Raw genomic sequence first — 14964 nt, 5'->3', positions numbered from 1 at the left:
CAACTTGAAAGAAGTTAAATACGCCATAGAACAAAGGACCAGTAATAACCCCCTAGCCCAGATGAAGTGCTTGTTTATCTATTAATTGATAATATCGAACTATGGGCACCTATATTAAGTAATGTTTTTGGGATGTGCTACTGTGGTCGAACTTCGAAAATCATGGTCAAATTCTACCATAGTTGCCATATTTATATTGGGCAATAGAGCAAATCCAAGATGCTAGCGTCCTATCTCATTTATCGATTTGACAAGCTAAGTTATGGGTAGGATCTTGTTGGATGGAATGAGAACTTGGGTTACTGAGAAGCCCTGCTTTTCTAAGGTCCAGTGCGGATTTAGACACGATCTGGGTACAGTCCAGCAATGCTTCAATTTTTAACTTGTTAATGGCACATATACGGTTGCCAAAAAACCCTGTCTCCATTTATCCATTATGGATCTCACCTCAGCCTTCGACTGGGTAAATGGAGAAAAACTATGACAGAAAATGCGAGAACTGGGTATGGACAGGGCACTGGCCAACTTTCTGGCACAGCTACATGAAGATATGACAAGTCGCATAAGATATGGCGCTAATGGGGAATGCACCGCCCCCACTAAAATGAGGTGCAGCCTCATGCAAGGCTGTGTGTTGACCTCATTCTTGTTCTGCTCATATAATATCGACCTTGACACAAGGCTCAAAATCAGAGAGGCAGATTTGCCCAGGGTAGGCTCTAGGTGTCCTAATGGCAAGAAGTGGTATGAGCCTTCAAAAACTGTTGAACAAATTAGCATTATTCATGGATGAAGTGGGTATAAGGACAAACTTCGCCAAATAACATATGGTGGTAGTTGGCAATACAAGCTCTAACTTAAAACCAGATTACATTAATGATAACAAACTTTCTGATTTCCCAACTTTCACCTGTGTAGGCATTCCATTTGACCATATAGGCATATGGGTGCATCTAATAAAGGCTCGAAAATGTTGGTTTGATGAAACTATTGGGCCCCTTTTTTAGATTTGAGGGCAAGCAGGGCTCCAAACCTATTGATGCAATGATTAACATCTATAAGGCAGGCTGATGCTCTACCATGACATATGGAGCTGGGGTCTGGGGATATTGTGACTCCTCAAACTTACAGGTTAAAGAAAATGTGTACCTGTGAAGGCGTATGGCTGTACCTAACAGCCTACCCAAATTTCTCTTCCACAATGAGTTAGGCTTATGGAGCCTAAAAGACCGTATCAAACAGGCCTCACTCCTGCTGAGGCATTCAATCTGGACTAAACATGAACCCTCACTGATTCAAGACAAAATAAATTATTGTTTGTTCCTTGACTTTGCATACAGCATTCCATTGCTGAGATACATTAAAGACCAACTTTTCTAACTGAGGAGAGTTGATTCTTTAGACAGACTGCCGAACATCTCAACTGTCTTCAAACACCAGTTAAAACAAAACTCCGTAGCTTTACGTAAAAGATGTAGAGAAAGCCTTGTTTGGGAAAGAAGAGGGTGTCTAATTATCTTCCATTAGTAACTACAGACTCTATGGAGCCATACTTTCTGTTTCCAATCAAAAACTCCCAAAGATTTTATCTGGTGAGGTTTAGGTTTAACATAGCTCACGGTTTAGTCTCATATCCCAGTAAGACCTCTTTGGCTTTTGCCCTTGAATTGCACCCGTGTGATTAGTTTTCAGTGGAGTCTATATTGCACTTTTTCTTTTATTGTAAGTTACACAACGTTCCTAGGGAATCATTTCTAATCTGTTGTTAAGATCAATTGACATTAGGAGGTGCAGACCTGCCTGTTTTATCTACAGCTCTTACAGACTGAATACATCTGTCTGATGATGTACAAACGTATTTCTGCAGCTGTGAGACTGAAGACCTTAGTGGAGAAGAAGTCTTTCTGAGGTCTTTTTCTACTTGCTCAATCACTTTAGAACAATGCCATTTTTAAAATCTGATCATTGGGAAATTTGATTACCCTAAATGCATATATTTGCAAAGATCTACTGTGATGAAATGGCTTGGGGAAGACTGTGATAAGACAAGCTCTTTCCATACTTCTTCAGTCACTTGTGCACAATGCACATTTTACCCTGACTATGGCTGGGCTAGTTGGGTTTAAGGATTTTTAATATTCATTTGAACTGAGATGGACATTTTTAAATGCTAAGTGACTGAGATTCTGCGTGGACATTTCACTTTAACCCTTTTACTGCTATGCCTTCCCCCCCTCTGTGCTAAGCCTTTTTTTGGCTATTTGAGGTAGTTCATGCTAAGGCCCCTGTAACTTTCTGTCCACATAAGGTATCCACGCCAGGTTTGGTTCCTTTTCTTACCACATCGTGGCGATTTTAAAGGTACCCAGGGTTTGTGGAATCTCTTGGAGGGGAACCAGAAATAAGCAAAAAACAGCTAATTTGTTTTATAGAAATGGGGAAAAAGTGCTGCAGAAGAAAGTGTCTGTCTTTTTTCCTGCAAATGGCATCTACAAAGTGTTTGTGGTGCTGAAATCACTATCTTCCCAGCTGTCAAGGACATGCAGACCTTTGCCAGAAAACAAAATTTTCTCCACAGTTTCGGATTTTAACCAGTACATAGCCTATTTATGATACTTTTTGTGCTTTTAACCTCCTTCCAGTTAGAGGTAGAAATTGATGTGAAATCAGTAATGGATCCTGGAAAGCTATACATTTCTGACAAGTAGACAAAATTCGGTATTGAGCAATGGGTCATTTGTGTAGATCCTTAAAGGTTTTTAAATAGAAACTAATAGTTTAAAATAATAAATATTGAACATGAGTTGAAAAAACATTCATTTATGCCAACGTTTTCACCTGTAACACATTCTACGCATGACAGATTTTTTAAAGCAATATAACGATACATCCGCTGGATCCTTCTGTTTGTGGGGATATACAGGACTTGTAGGTTCACTAAGAACCTGAGGAACCCAGAGCCAATAACTGAGGTGCTTCTTGCAATGGTTTTTTATTGTGTACCGGGTATATACTCTTTATAGCAAGTAATTTGTTAAAATATAAAGAGTGAAAAATATGTATTAAGCACACCTATATATTCCCGAAATGGGGACAAAATATAGAATTTAGAAGCAGTAGTTATTATCACATCTCTGAAATTGTGGGTACCTATACTAACATGTGAATTATAAGACATTTTTCACAGTGACTTCTATTTTACACATTGTCTTACATTTGGAAGTCAGAAATGCATAGAAAGTCAACAAGTGCTCTACAATTCTGTGTTCCCCTAAGTCTCCCCCAAAAAAATGGTACCTCACTTGTGTGGGTTGGGCTAGTGCTTGCGACAGGACACAGCTTGAAATGCAACAAGGACATATCACATTTTTCTAGAGCCCGCAACAGGAAACAGGCCGAAATGCAAGTGATTACACCACATTTTTACAGTGAAAACTGACCCTTTTTTTGCAAAGTTCCTAGCTGTGGATTTTGAACCCTAGCTCTGCCGGCACCAAGGGCAACCTAGCAAACCTATACCCTTTTGAAAGCCAGACACAAAGGGTAATCCAGGAGGGGGTGACTTGTGTAGCTCTCACAAGGTTCTGTTACCTAGAATCCCTTGCTAACCTCAAACTGTGTAAAAGAATACATTTTCCTCACATTTCTGTCATGGAAAGTTCTGGAATCTGCTTGGATCCACAAAATTCCACCCACCTCGCATTCTCCAAAGTCTTCCGATAAAAATGGCACCTCACTTGTGTGGGTAGACCTAGTCCCTATGAGAGAAAACAGGCCAAAGCGCAACATGGACATACCACATTTTTACAGTGAGAACCGACCCTTTTTTTGCAAAGTGCCAATCTGTGGATTATAAACACTAGCTCTACCAGCACCTAGGGAAACCTAGCAAAGCTATACATATTTTAAAACCAGGCACCAAGGGGAATCCAGGATGGGGTGACTTGTGTGGCTCCGGCCTGGTTCTGTTACCCTGAATCCCTTGCAAACCTCAAACTTTTCCACACATTACTGTGATGGAAAGTTCTGGAATTCCACCCACCCCTCATTTCCCAAAGACTCCCGATAAAAATGGTACCTCGCTTGTGTGGGTAGGCCTAGTGCCCCGCAATAGGAAACGGGCAAAAACGCAATGCGGACACACCATATTTTTACCGTGAAACCTGACCCTTTTTTGCAAGTGGCTTGCTGTAGATTTTGAACCCTAGCTCTGCCGGCACCTACGAAAACTTAGCAAACGTATACATTTTTGAAAACCAGACACCAAGCGGAATCCATGATGGGGTGACTTGTGTGACTCTCATCAGGTTCTCTTACCCAGAATCCCTTGAAAACCTCAAATTTTGCCATAAGCATTTTGTGGAAAAAGTGATTATTTCAGCTAAATTTGAAGTTTGCAGAAACGTCTGGGTAGGAAAACTTTAGGGGATCAAAGCAACACATACCTCCCTGGACTCCCCAGGGTTTCTAGTTTTAAAAAATGTGTGGGTTTTGTAGGTTTCCCTAGATGGCCACCGATTCTGCGGCCAAAAATCCAGTGACTCCCCTTGCAAAACCAGGTCGTTTTGTGATAGGGAATTTTGATGTCTCAACAATATGTTTTGGGCCCTTGCCTGTCGTGGGTACTTGGCCCACCCACACGATTGAGATACCAATTTATTGGGGAGACCTGGAGGAACACGGGCGGTAGGAAATTTGTGCTGCAAAGGGGTGTGCAGTTCCTAACAAAGGGACAAGGGAAATGGCAGCTCTTTCTTCGTGATGCCCTCACAAACCTCAAAGGATGTCATGCTTCATCATTGGGCTCTGCTCCTCATCGGGCCGGCGCTGCAATGCCCGACAGGCTCCCGTAAATGGGGCTCTTTGGCAGAGATCTTTTGAAGAAGCTGTGGGGTGCGTGCAGGTAGGAGGGCAAGGACAGTGTAGTGCGCAGGTAGTGAGTTATAAAATAAGTCTGAAGCTGTCCTCTAAAAAATATTTTAATGGTTCAGGTAGTTCCAGCCTAGTTAAAAATTGTGTGGTAGACCTGCATGATTGCAATGTTCCTAGAGGGCTATCACAGTGTAATGGGTCAACATGTTTGGTGCCCTGGTCGCTCCTAATGAATCGTGTGGCACTTCATCAGGACCTAAGTGAATTAATGGTGCACTACTAAAGGTCTGGTTCCCTAGGAATGGTATGGTAGCCAGGCACAATAGAGGGTAACCCTAGTAGACTTATACTGGGCTGTTGTAGACCTGTAGGGGGAGGGAAGGGGAGAAACACACAGCAACAATGGAAATTAATATAACATTTAAATTAAAACCTGGACAAGCATGAAGTTTCACTTTTGAGTATGGATGTGGTGTTAAGACCTAACAACTGGCTAGGTTGTGACTGGTTCATAGCATGCATGGATGGTAAAAACCACTGCAAGCGTGGATGGTAGAAACTATTGTTGTGTGTTAGTGCTATGTGGGTGATTATTTAAGGCATAATCATGTGGTGCCATTCATGAAAGCAGCTATTGCGGTGATGGGGTAAAGTGCCCCTTATAGTCAACGGTGCTACCCAAACTCCAATCTGTCTATATCTGAATCCTTTGACACATCATTGTGACTCAAGTTTTCATGGTAGTGGCTAAATGAGAACTAACATCATCATAAATGGTGATCCCTGTCCTCAAAAAAGTGTGGTTTTGTGCCTAAAAAGTGCTTATTAGGCGGCAAGTGTAAAACCAACTTCAATTAAAATTACGGTATATCGTTTCTTTTGTATCCATGTTTAGCGGCGGCCTGACGGGGGAGTACAGAGCACGTCGCTGCTCTGATTCTGTAACAAGAAGGAAGTGCTCTGATTACCAAACAAGCCTAATGCATGTCAGACCAGTGTTTTCCATAGCAAAGGCAGCAAATACTCACGGCTTGGTGGCAGGCAACTAGCACAGATCCTACCCTTGCTCTGGGCACCGTGACCGCAGTTTCCAGGTCCGGAGTACTTGTGCTCGAGCGTACATCCATACGCTAGAAGGCTAACCTACACTGCCATCTTGGGAGTGCAGAACAGGGGCTCCCGTAGGAGTCAATGGCAATCTGACCGAACAATGTTCGATCGCATTGTAATCGGTTGGGCGGAACTGCCGACTGCAAGTCAGTTAATCCCGGTTCCGAGTGGTATGGAGAAGAAAATGCCCACGCGACATCATAATCGGCACCCTAGTGCATTAAATACGTCAACCTTCATAAAATTTCGACAGCTCAAACCTTCCCGAAATGTAATTGGAAAAAGTGTGTGGTATTTGCTGTATCATTTGGATTTTGGAACATTAATCACCAAAATCCACATGTTATCCCCCAATACCTCATAATAACTACTCTTTATCACACCCAATATATAACATACATAATAAAATGTGGATGTCATTATTTATGAGGTGCAATAAATAGCACCTTGGTAACAACTAACAGACATTAGTGTCTATTCTGCCCACATTTGTATGCCAATTTTCCCATGGGCATTTTAATGGACAGGCCTAACGCTTTATCCCTCCACTGGGTCTTTGCCTAACATATGTCAACACACCCATGCATTTTCTTGAATTAATACGTTTTCAATAGCTGCTCAAAATGTTTCAGAAACAGCACCTTCATATGGTAGTGTAGGAATCAAGATACTTCTTTCACTTTTCTATAGATGTCCTAAAGGACCCTCTCATGCAGTGCTTAATTTGTAAACAAATAAGTGTCACGGCTCGAGTCAGCAGGCCACTTCCGCTTGCACCGCCCATTGCCACTGTTAATTACAGTAACAGCATAACTAATAATGTTATATTCCTACAAGTATGACAATTCGGACAATTCCAGGATCCCAAAGTAAAAAGAATGGCTTTTGCAGCAAGTATTAGTCATTCTTAATGAATGTTGAATTAATAAACAACAGTTCTAGTGCTCATCTCTGAATTAAAAAAAACAGCCACACCATGTGGCAGACTGTTATATGCACAGGTGCTGACAATTAAGTGCTAGTGTTGAGCACCAGAAACCACCAGCTCAAATTAAGCACTGCTCTCATGACCCTAGGAAAGACACCTTCACAGTACATGCCTCAGTAAACATTCAATGGAGTATGTTATAACTTAACACAATGATGTTATATGTTTTGCAATGAAGTCTGAATAAAGAATGTGATGTAATTCAAGGACACAATCCAAAGGATGACTTGAGGTTAAATTATGGAAATTAAAAGCAAAAACAGTCACATGAGGAATAAGATATATTTTCCTTTGTTTATATATAGAATTATCTTTGAAGCCATCTAAAGGATATGACCATTGGGTAGAAACACTCATCACTTACTTACATATCGGACATGAACTGCTGACAGGGTGATTATGTATTCTCATTACAGGGTCTTGAATAGGCCCAATTCGTTCCCATCATTCAACAGTATGAAGAATATGAGAAAAGGTAAACAAAAAAATCCTAATAATGTTAATGTGCCTGTATCGCCTAGAGATTTCATTAAAGATAAAATGTAAAATATGAGACTTTGCATATGTATTTTTCCTTAGTTTTTATTCTCCCACTATTCTCTTCTCATCACAGTCTTCTGTGTTGCTCCTCCCATTCCCTTCCAGCACTGTGCTATATATTTTTTAAAGAAGGGAGATGTATAATGTTATTTTTGTTGTTTGTTACCTTCTTCCACTTGGTGCATTCAGTCAGTGATGTGTTTGGGAAAGATGCCAACGACTGAAAAAGAGTGTTAAATCCAAGTTAACATATGTGAAGAGTAATTACTTTTAAAAGGTTCTATTGACAGTGCGTTTTGAGTGTCTCAATTGGGTTAAGTTGGATTTGTTTTATTTTGATAAGAATAATTCAGACCTACCATCCATTAAATGACAGCGCTCATAAAAACTCACTCAGCAGCCCTTTGCTAACAGTTCCTCGTAGAATTTCTCTGGACAGCCTGCCTTCATGCTTTCTTTCTCTTCAATGTCTGGGTCTCCACCCTATGTCTTCAGGAATGAATACAATGCACTTCAAATGTTTAGAGAAACCGTACCCACCTTCTATCTTTTGCCATGCTAAACCCTGAGACATCCAAAATAGATCCCATTTGTCCCAGCAAATATACACTACACACAGCTCCACTAATATGTATAAACCATGCATAAACCATGCATGCACAATGTCTACACACACTGGATAAGAACAAGGAATGTCTGTGCAAGGAACACAGTGCTATTTTAAAGTGAACTTGTATGTGAGGTTGAACAGTAGGTTGCACTCAATCCTAGAAGAGGGAAAAGTTCTGCTGAGGGTTATTACTCTTTAAAAAACTGTACATTGCAACACTTATTAATATCATGGACCCTGGACCTGGACAGTAGTAAAGATGAGGGCCGACTTGGTATACCTCTCCAGTTGACAGAACAGGATCTAGACCATGACTTTATCATGGACAGACCTATGCCTCAGAACACACACTATATTAACACAGTGGTGTTACCTGATTGTATCTCTGTTGTACCAGGATGGCTATGAATGCTTACTATTGGTTCAGGAATAAGAGGTGTAGATTGGTGGGGACAATAATGTCATATATACATTTGTGATTGCAATTTACCGCTCTGCAATTGTATGGTACACATTTTATTCAGTTAGAAGGGCTATGTTTAATTCCTATCGAAGTTGATATGTTTTTGATTGTTGTTTAGTCTTTCTCTTGAAGGCTGCTTTATTATGTTTTTTGATTTGCGATATTAAAGGGATGAAATATTGCTGCCTTTAAAACACATGGTGAATCTGTCAGAAGAAAAGTAAGGCTGTATGTAAAAATAAATCTGTGGACATGAGCTTATTAAGAAATGGTCAACAGTGTTATATGTTTAGAGATATAGTTAGTTTTTAGCAATGTACTTTCATACATTTCACTTCTACTTTACCCTGTACAATATACTGTACTACCATCAATTTTGTATAAACTGCTTATTGCCAACTGCTTATTGCCACAGTGTTGTAAACTGATGGTAATGTAGAGCAGCTGTTCTCAACCTGGGCCAGACTTCAGCGGGCCAGAAGGAGTATTTCATTGTTTAGAAAATAAATTATTATTTGCAGAATAATAAAGTATACATAAATAAAAATGAAAGATATAAAATTGTAAATGTTTAAATGCTTTTAAATTTAAATTTAAAATTGGATTCTGCTTTTAAAAATGAAAAAAATTAAGAGAGTGATTTAGGGTCTGGAAGATTACTCTGTTACAAACGTGATGGATATCCCTTCTGCCACTTGGATGCATTGTGGCACTTGTATTAAACAGATCCCATCCGCAAATCTCTAAATCAGACCCTAAGTTGGTATCCTTTGCTTGACACCAGGGAGCATTAGAAGTACCATTGTATCCTTGCTTGAATCCTGAGAGTATTAGAAGTGCAACAAACAGAATCTAATATGTGCGGTTGGTACCCTCAACAGGAGCACTGTTGTGCTCTGACAAAAAGACAGCATGCATTTGGAGCAAACAAGAAGAATAGACTACTGTCAAGTACATTGCTTCTTCATTCAGAAATAAGACATTTTTTTTAAAGCTCCAACCTTCCCAATAATTGAAATTTGGATTTTTCATTTTTTTGTTTGTGAATTAAATAAAACAGTTCAGCTGCATTTATTCTGTATTGCTTATGCCAGGGGCACTGGCTTCCACTAGTTAATCAGTAGGGGCCCACAGAATTCAAAAGGTTAAGAAGTACTGATGATGAGTAAAGAATGCAGTTTGGAAGTTCTTGTTCAGTTACCTCACGAGACCCTCCAGGCCATTCAATCACACCGCTGTTGATAGTGAGCTGCTGGCCTATTGGCGCATTAGCCTCATAGGTGCCCAGTTTCAGAAACCTGCTTGTATCCTTCGAAGTCACCTGCCAGTTCATAAAATCGAGCATTCCTGGAGCATCTCCAAATTTATCAAAAAAGATCTCCTTGCCGACTGGGTTCCTCGTTCGAACATTCTTCAGGTAGTACAGAAACTGGAAAAAGAAAAAAGTTTCACTCTAAAGTAGCAATAAGGCAAACATCTTTAAAAACTATACTTCTTTAGAAAACCTGCATGCATAAGTAACTAATAAAAACACTGGATCGACCAATTAGCCATATCTTTAGAAGCAAATCCCTTAAAATACTTCGCTCTACCTTTATTGGTCACTGGCAACTTACACTAAGCCACAATAGCATTCATTCCTACGCAGAGTTTCAACATTTACATAATACTGTTTTGGCTGAGGAATAGTGCATACAGGAATCACACCTTATCGTACGATGACAATGCTGTTGATCTAATCGTGAAGCTAATGAGACAAATAAGAGTACAAACAACTTTGTTGGTATTCCAAGTGGAATGCCGCCCATCTTTCGGGGATAGTAAGACAAGGAGAAGTACCCAGGGTCACACAGGTTTATATATCCGCTACCGGTCCTCTGCTGATGACCACATCCGGGTTAGGAAGCATTTGCTAAAGTGCTGCAGGGAAAGGACTGTACAGCACTAACTTGATGGGCTGTGAAGATGTTGAGAAAGTAGCCTGGACACCAAGATCCCCTACTCCCTCCAAATTTCAGTGTGCTTTTATCAGTAATGCAATATAGCGTTCTCACATACAAAGACACTGTATGCTGTTGTTGTTGATGACTTGCTAGTGTTGATAAAAACAAGGCACATTTTGTATTGAGGGCAATTGGTGGTGCATAACTGCCAACTGTCTAGTTTTTGCAGGGACAGTACCAGCAAGTTGGAGTCTTCCCTGGGTAATTCACTATCCCTTTTTCCTGTATTGCACTTTACTCAGTAAAGAGAGAATTGCAGGGAATTGCGATGTAAATTTTCTACCTTGGGCCAAAGTAGCTAATTTGGAAAAATTCTCCAATGCAGCTGAATGGGAAATGTTTTCCAAATCAGCTATTTTGGCCTTAAGTATGAAATTCCCATCTCCATTTCCCTGCAATTCCCTGTTTATTGAGTAGACCATATAATCTGCACTATGATAGGTAGGCAGAGTTAAATTATGCTAATTATGTGGGTTGGGCAGAGTGGGTGGAGCTTTGGGGCAGTGGGTGAGGTACATTTTCAATTAAGTAATTGATAGCTGTGATGCAAAGTGTCACTGGAATTTGTTTTCAAATCTTGGCAAATATGTCAGAAGTGCAGTTATCTAGCAATCACTAGGGTCATGATTTCAATAGTGCAGCAGGTGCAGTGCCACCGGGACCAAAAGTTGCGAGTACCCAACTAAACATCTCACATTGCTATATTTTATTCCTAAACAGGCAACCACAAATGCAGTTACCTTGCAGACAATAGGGCCATGATTTCAAGGGTGCAGCAGGTGTAGAAGCATGGGACCCAAACATTGTCATAACTCCTGTAAACACATAATGTTGCTGTTTTTGACTAATAAACAGGCAGTCACAATTGCAGGTACCTTGCAGTTAAAAGGGACTTGATTTGAATTGTGCAGCAGGTGCAGTGGCACTGGGTCCAAAAGCTCTAATGGACCTGCTAAAGCCAGATTATTGCTATATTTTAGTACTAAACAAGACAGTCACAAGTGCATTTATCAAGCAGACAATAGGGTCATGATTTGAATGGTGCAGCAGATGCAGTAGTACCAGGACCAAAAGCTCTAGGCACCCTACTAAACAGCTAATATATTGCTATATTTTACTACTAAACAGGCAGTCACAAGTGAAGTTACCTTGCAGACAACAGGGCCATGATTTGAATAGTGCAGGAGGTGCAGTGGCACAGGGCCCAAAATGTGTCATGACCTTCTTGAAACGCCTAATATTGTGTTATTTTTTACTACTAAACAGGCAGTCATAAATGCAGTTATTGTGAGGGCTCTCTGGGCACGATTTAAATAGTACAGCTGGTGCAGTGGGCTTAAAAGGTGTCAGAACTCCTCTAAACACATACTATTGCAATTACATCAATTAATTCTATTATTTCCCTCATTCATTTTTCCAAATTCTGCTATTACTTACCCGCACTATACCACTATTAACAGCACAATATATTGCCTTTCTGTAAAAGATCAAGTCATAACAATTTAACAGACTTTCTGTAACTTATGCTGTGCAACTACTCAGCAAGCTACAACTTACAATAAAACAGCTTATTATTAATCATAGAGGTGAAAACTAATGCATTTACCAATGCTTGTTTAATAACTGTTTATTTTATGCAATGCAGGATGAGCTAGGTATACAGTAGCCATATTTTCTCAAACTGTTTATGTTGCCCAAAAAATCTTGTTGTAAGTCAATTCAAGAAATTGTCTTTCAGAAAAATGTAATCTGTAGGGAATTTAAAAGCTACTGCAAGTCTATATAGCTTATGTTGAAGAAAAAAGTGGCAAGATTTTAAAGATGCTCTTTAATAATCTTAGAGGCACTGGACACTGGTATAACCATTCAAACGAAAATCAGTAGGTTCTACTTTAGGAAAACCATTCAGAGAGATTTGAGAAAGAAACCAGGCTTAAAGTTACTTTTAAGTTACCAGGCAAATTATCTCAATACTGTGATAAACTATTTAGGGCAGCTAGTTTTAAGAAAATTTCATTTTTTTCTTGTTAACCTTTCTACTATATGCCAAAGGTTATAAAAATACTAAATGTGTATATATAGTCCTCTGAGTTTTGTACCAGCAACAATTAAGTGATATGATAGCTTTGGGAGAGGTTCAAGTCAGAGGACTATATATACACATTTTAGCCAATGGTCACTCAACATATTGGCCTATTGTGATGTGGTCTTTCACACACTTCCTATCACACTTCAAGAACGGATACAGTTCCAGGGAATTCCTCCTTACAAAATAGCCCTGACGAAGTTCCTTGTGAACGAAAAGCATTGGCTGAGGAGTTTGTTTTAATTGGAACTAAATAAAGGAATGGTTTAATATGAATTGGAGTTCTTGGATATTTTTCTCTCAATCAATCAATCAATCAGAGCATTTGTGTAGCGCACTACTCACCCGGAGGGTCTCAAGGCGCTGGGGGGGGGTCCGCTACTGCTCGAATAGCCAGGTCTTGAGCTGCTTCCTGAAGGCGAGGTGGTCCTGGGTCAGGTGGAGGTGGGCCGGAAGGGAGTTCCAAGTCTTGGCGGCCAGGTAGGAGAAGGACCTTCCTCCTGTGGTGGCTCTTCGGATGCGGGGGACGGCGGCGAGGGCGTGGCTGGTCGATCGAAGCTGGCGCGTGGGAGCGTAGAAGTTGAGGCGGCTGTTGAGGTATCCTGGTCCTTGGTTGTGTAAGGCTTTGTGTGCGTGGGTGAGGAGCCGGAAGGTGATTCTCTTGTTGACCGGGAGCCAGTGCAGGTCTCTCAGGTGTCCGGAGATGTGGCTGCGGCGGGGGATGTCCAGGATGAGTCGTGCTGAGGTGTTCTGGATCCGCTGGAGTCTCTTCTGGAGTTTGGCGGTGGTTCCAGCGTAGAGGGAGTTGCCGTAGTCCAGACGGCTGGTGACGAGGGCCTGGGTGACCGTCTTCCTGGTCTCGGTGGGGATCCATCGGAAGATCTTGCGTAGCGTTCGCAGGATGTGGAAGCACGACGAGGAGACGGCGTTGACTTGTCTGGTCATGGAGAGGGAGGAGTCCAGGATGAAGCCCAGGTTGCGTGCGTGGTCAGTTGGTTTGGGTGCGCTGCCCAGGGCGGGGGGCCACCAGGAGTCGTCCCAGGCGGAGGGTGAGGATCCCAGGATGAGGACTTCCGTCTTGTCTGAGTTCAGTTTCAGGCGGCTGTTCGACATCCATTTGGCTACTTCTGTCATCCCTTCGTGCAGGTTGGCTCTGGCGGTGGCGGGGTCGTTGGTGAGGGAGAGGATCAGCTGGGTGTCGTCGGCGTAGGAGATGATGTTCAGGTTGTGCTGGCGTGCGATGGCTGCGAGGGGGCTCATGTAGACGTTGAAGAGTGTTGGGCTGAGCGAGGAGCCTTGAGGGACGCCGCAGATGACTTCGGTGGTCTCCGATCTGAACGGGGGGAGGCGGACTCTCTGTGTCCTTCCGGTGAGGAAGGAGGTGATCCACTCCAGTGCCTTCTCCTGGATTCCGACGTTGCTGAGGCGCTGTACTAGGGTGCGGTGGCAGACAGTGTCGAAGGCCGCGGAGAGGTCCAGGAGGATGAGGGCCGCTGTTTCTCCGTTGTCGAGCAGGGCTCGGATGTCGTCTGTGGCTGCGATCAGGGCGGTCTCGGTGCTGTGGTTGGCCCGGAAGCCAGACTGCGAGAGGTCGAGGGAGCCGTTGGTCTCGAGGAAGGCGGCCAGTTGCTTGTTGACGGTCTTCTCGATGACTTTGGCCGGAAACGGGAGCAGCGAGATGGGGCGGTAATTCTTGAGGTCGGTAGGGTCTGCTGATGGTTTCTTGAGTAGAGCGCTGAGTTCGGCGTGCTTCCAGCTCTCCGGGAAGGTGGCGATGTCGAAGCAGGTGTTGATGATGTCCCGCAGGTGGGGTGCGATGACAGTGTCGGCCTTGTTGAAGACGTGGTGCGGGCAGGGGTCTGTCGGAGATCCGGAGTGGATGGAGTTCATCGTGCGGATGGTGTCTTCGGTGCTGATCGGGGTCCAGGCGCGGAGGGTGGTGGTGGGGGGCGGTGGTTCGGTCGTGGCGTGCGTCGGTTGAGTGCTGAAGCTGTTGTGTATGTCCGCGATCTTGTTGTGGAAGTAGGAGGCGAGGGAGTTGCAGAGGTCTTGCGAAGGGGTGATGTCGTTGTTTACGGCGTTGGGGTTGGAGAGCTCTTTCACGATGTTGAAGAGTTCCTTGCTGTTGTGTGCGTTGTTGTCCAGTCGTTCCTTGAATGCAGTTTTCTTGGTGGCGCGGATCAGCTGGTGGTGTTTTCGGGTGGCGAGCTTGAGGGCAGTCATGTTGTCCGGTGTTGGGTCTGTGCGCCAGGTTTTCTCGAGTGCTCTGCAGTTCTTCTTGGAGCTCTTGAG

At 42.5% G+C, this 14964-nt stretch overlaps 1 protein-coding gene across 1 annotated transcript in view; it reads right to left on the bottom strand.

The window, feature by feature from the left end:
• Positions 1-14964, bottom strand: part of LOC144769172 (extracellular calcium-sensing receptor-like) — a 201401-nt gene that overhangs the window by 135997 nt on the left and 50440 nt on the right. Inside the window, exon 3 of the mRNA XM_078653188.1 lies at positions 9785-10012. Coding sequence (XP_078509314.1) covers positions 9785-10012 — 228 coding nt within the window. The remainder of the gene's footprint in view (positions 1-9784; positions 10013-14964) is intronic.

This window comes from Lissotriton helveticus, chromosome 7 (assembly GCF_964261635.1).
Source record: "Lissotriton helveticus chromosome 7, aLisHel1.1, whole genome shotgun sequence".
NCBI lineage: Eukaryota > Metazoa > Chordata > Amphibia > Caudata > Salamandridae > Lissotriton > Lissotriton helveticus.
The sequence above is the reverse complement of the archived record's forward strand: the minus strand, read 5'-3'. Positions and strand labels throughout refer to the sequence as shown.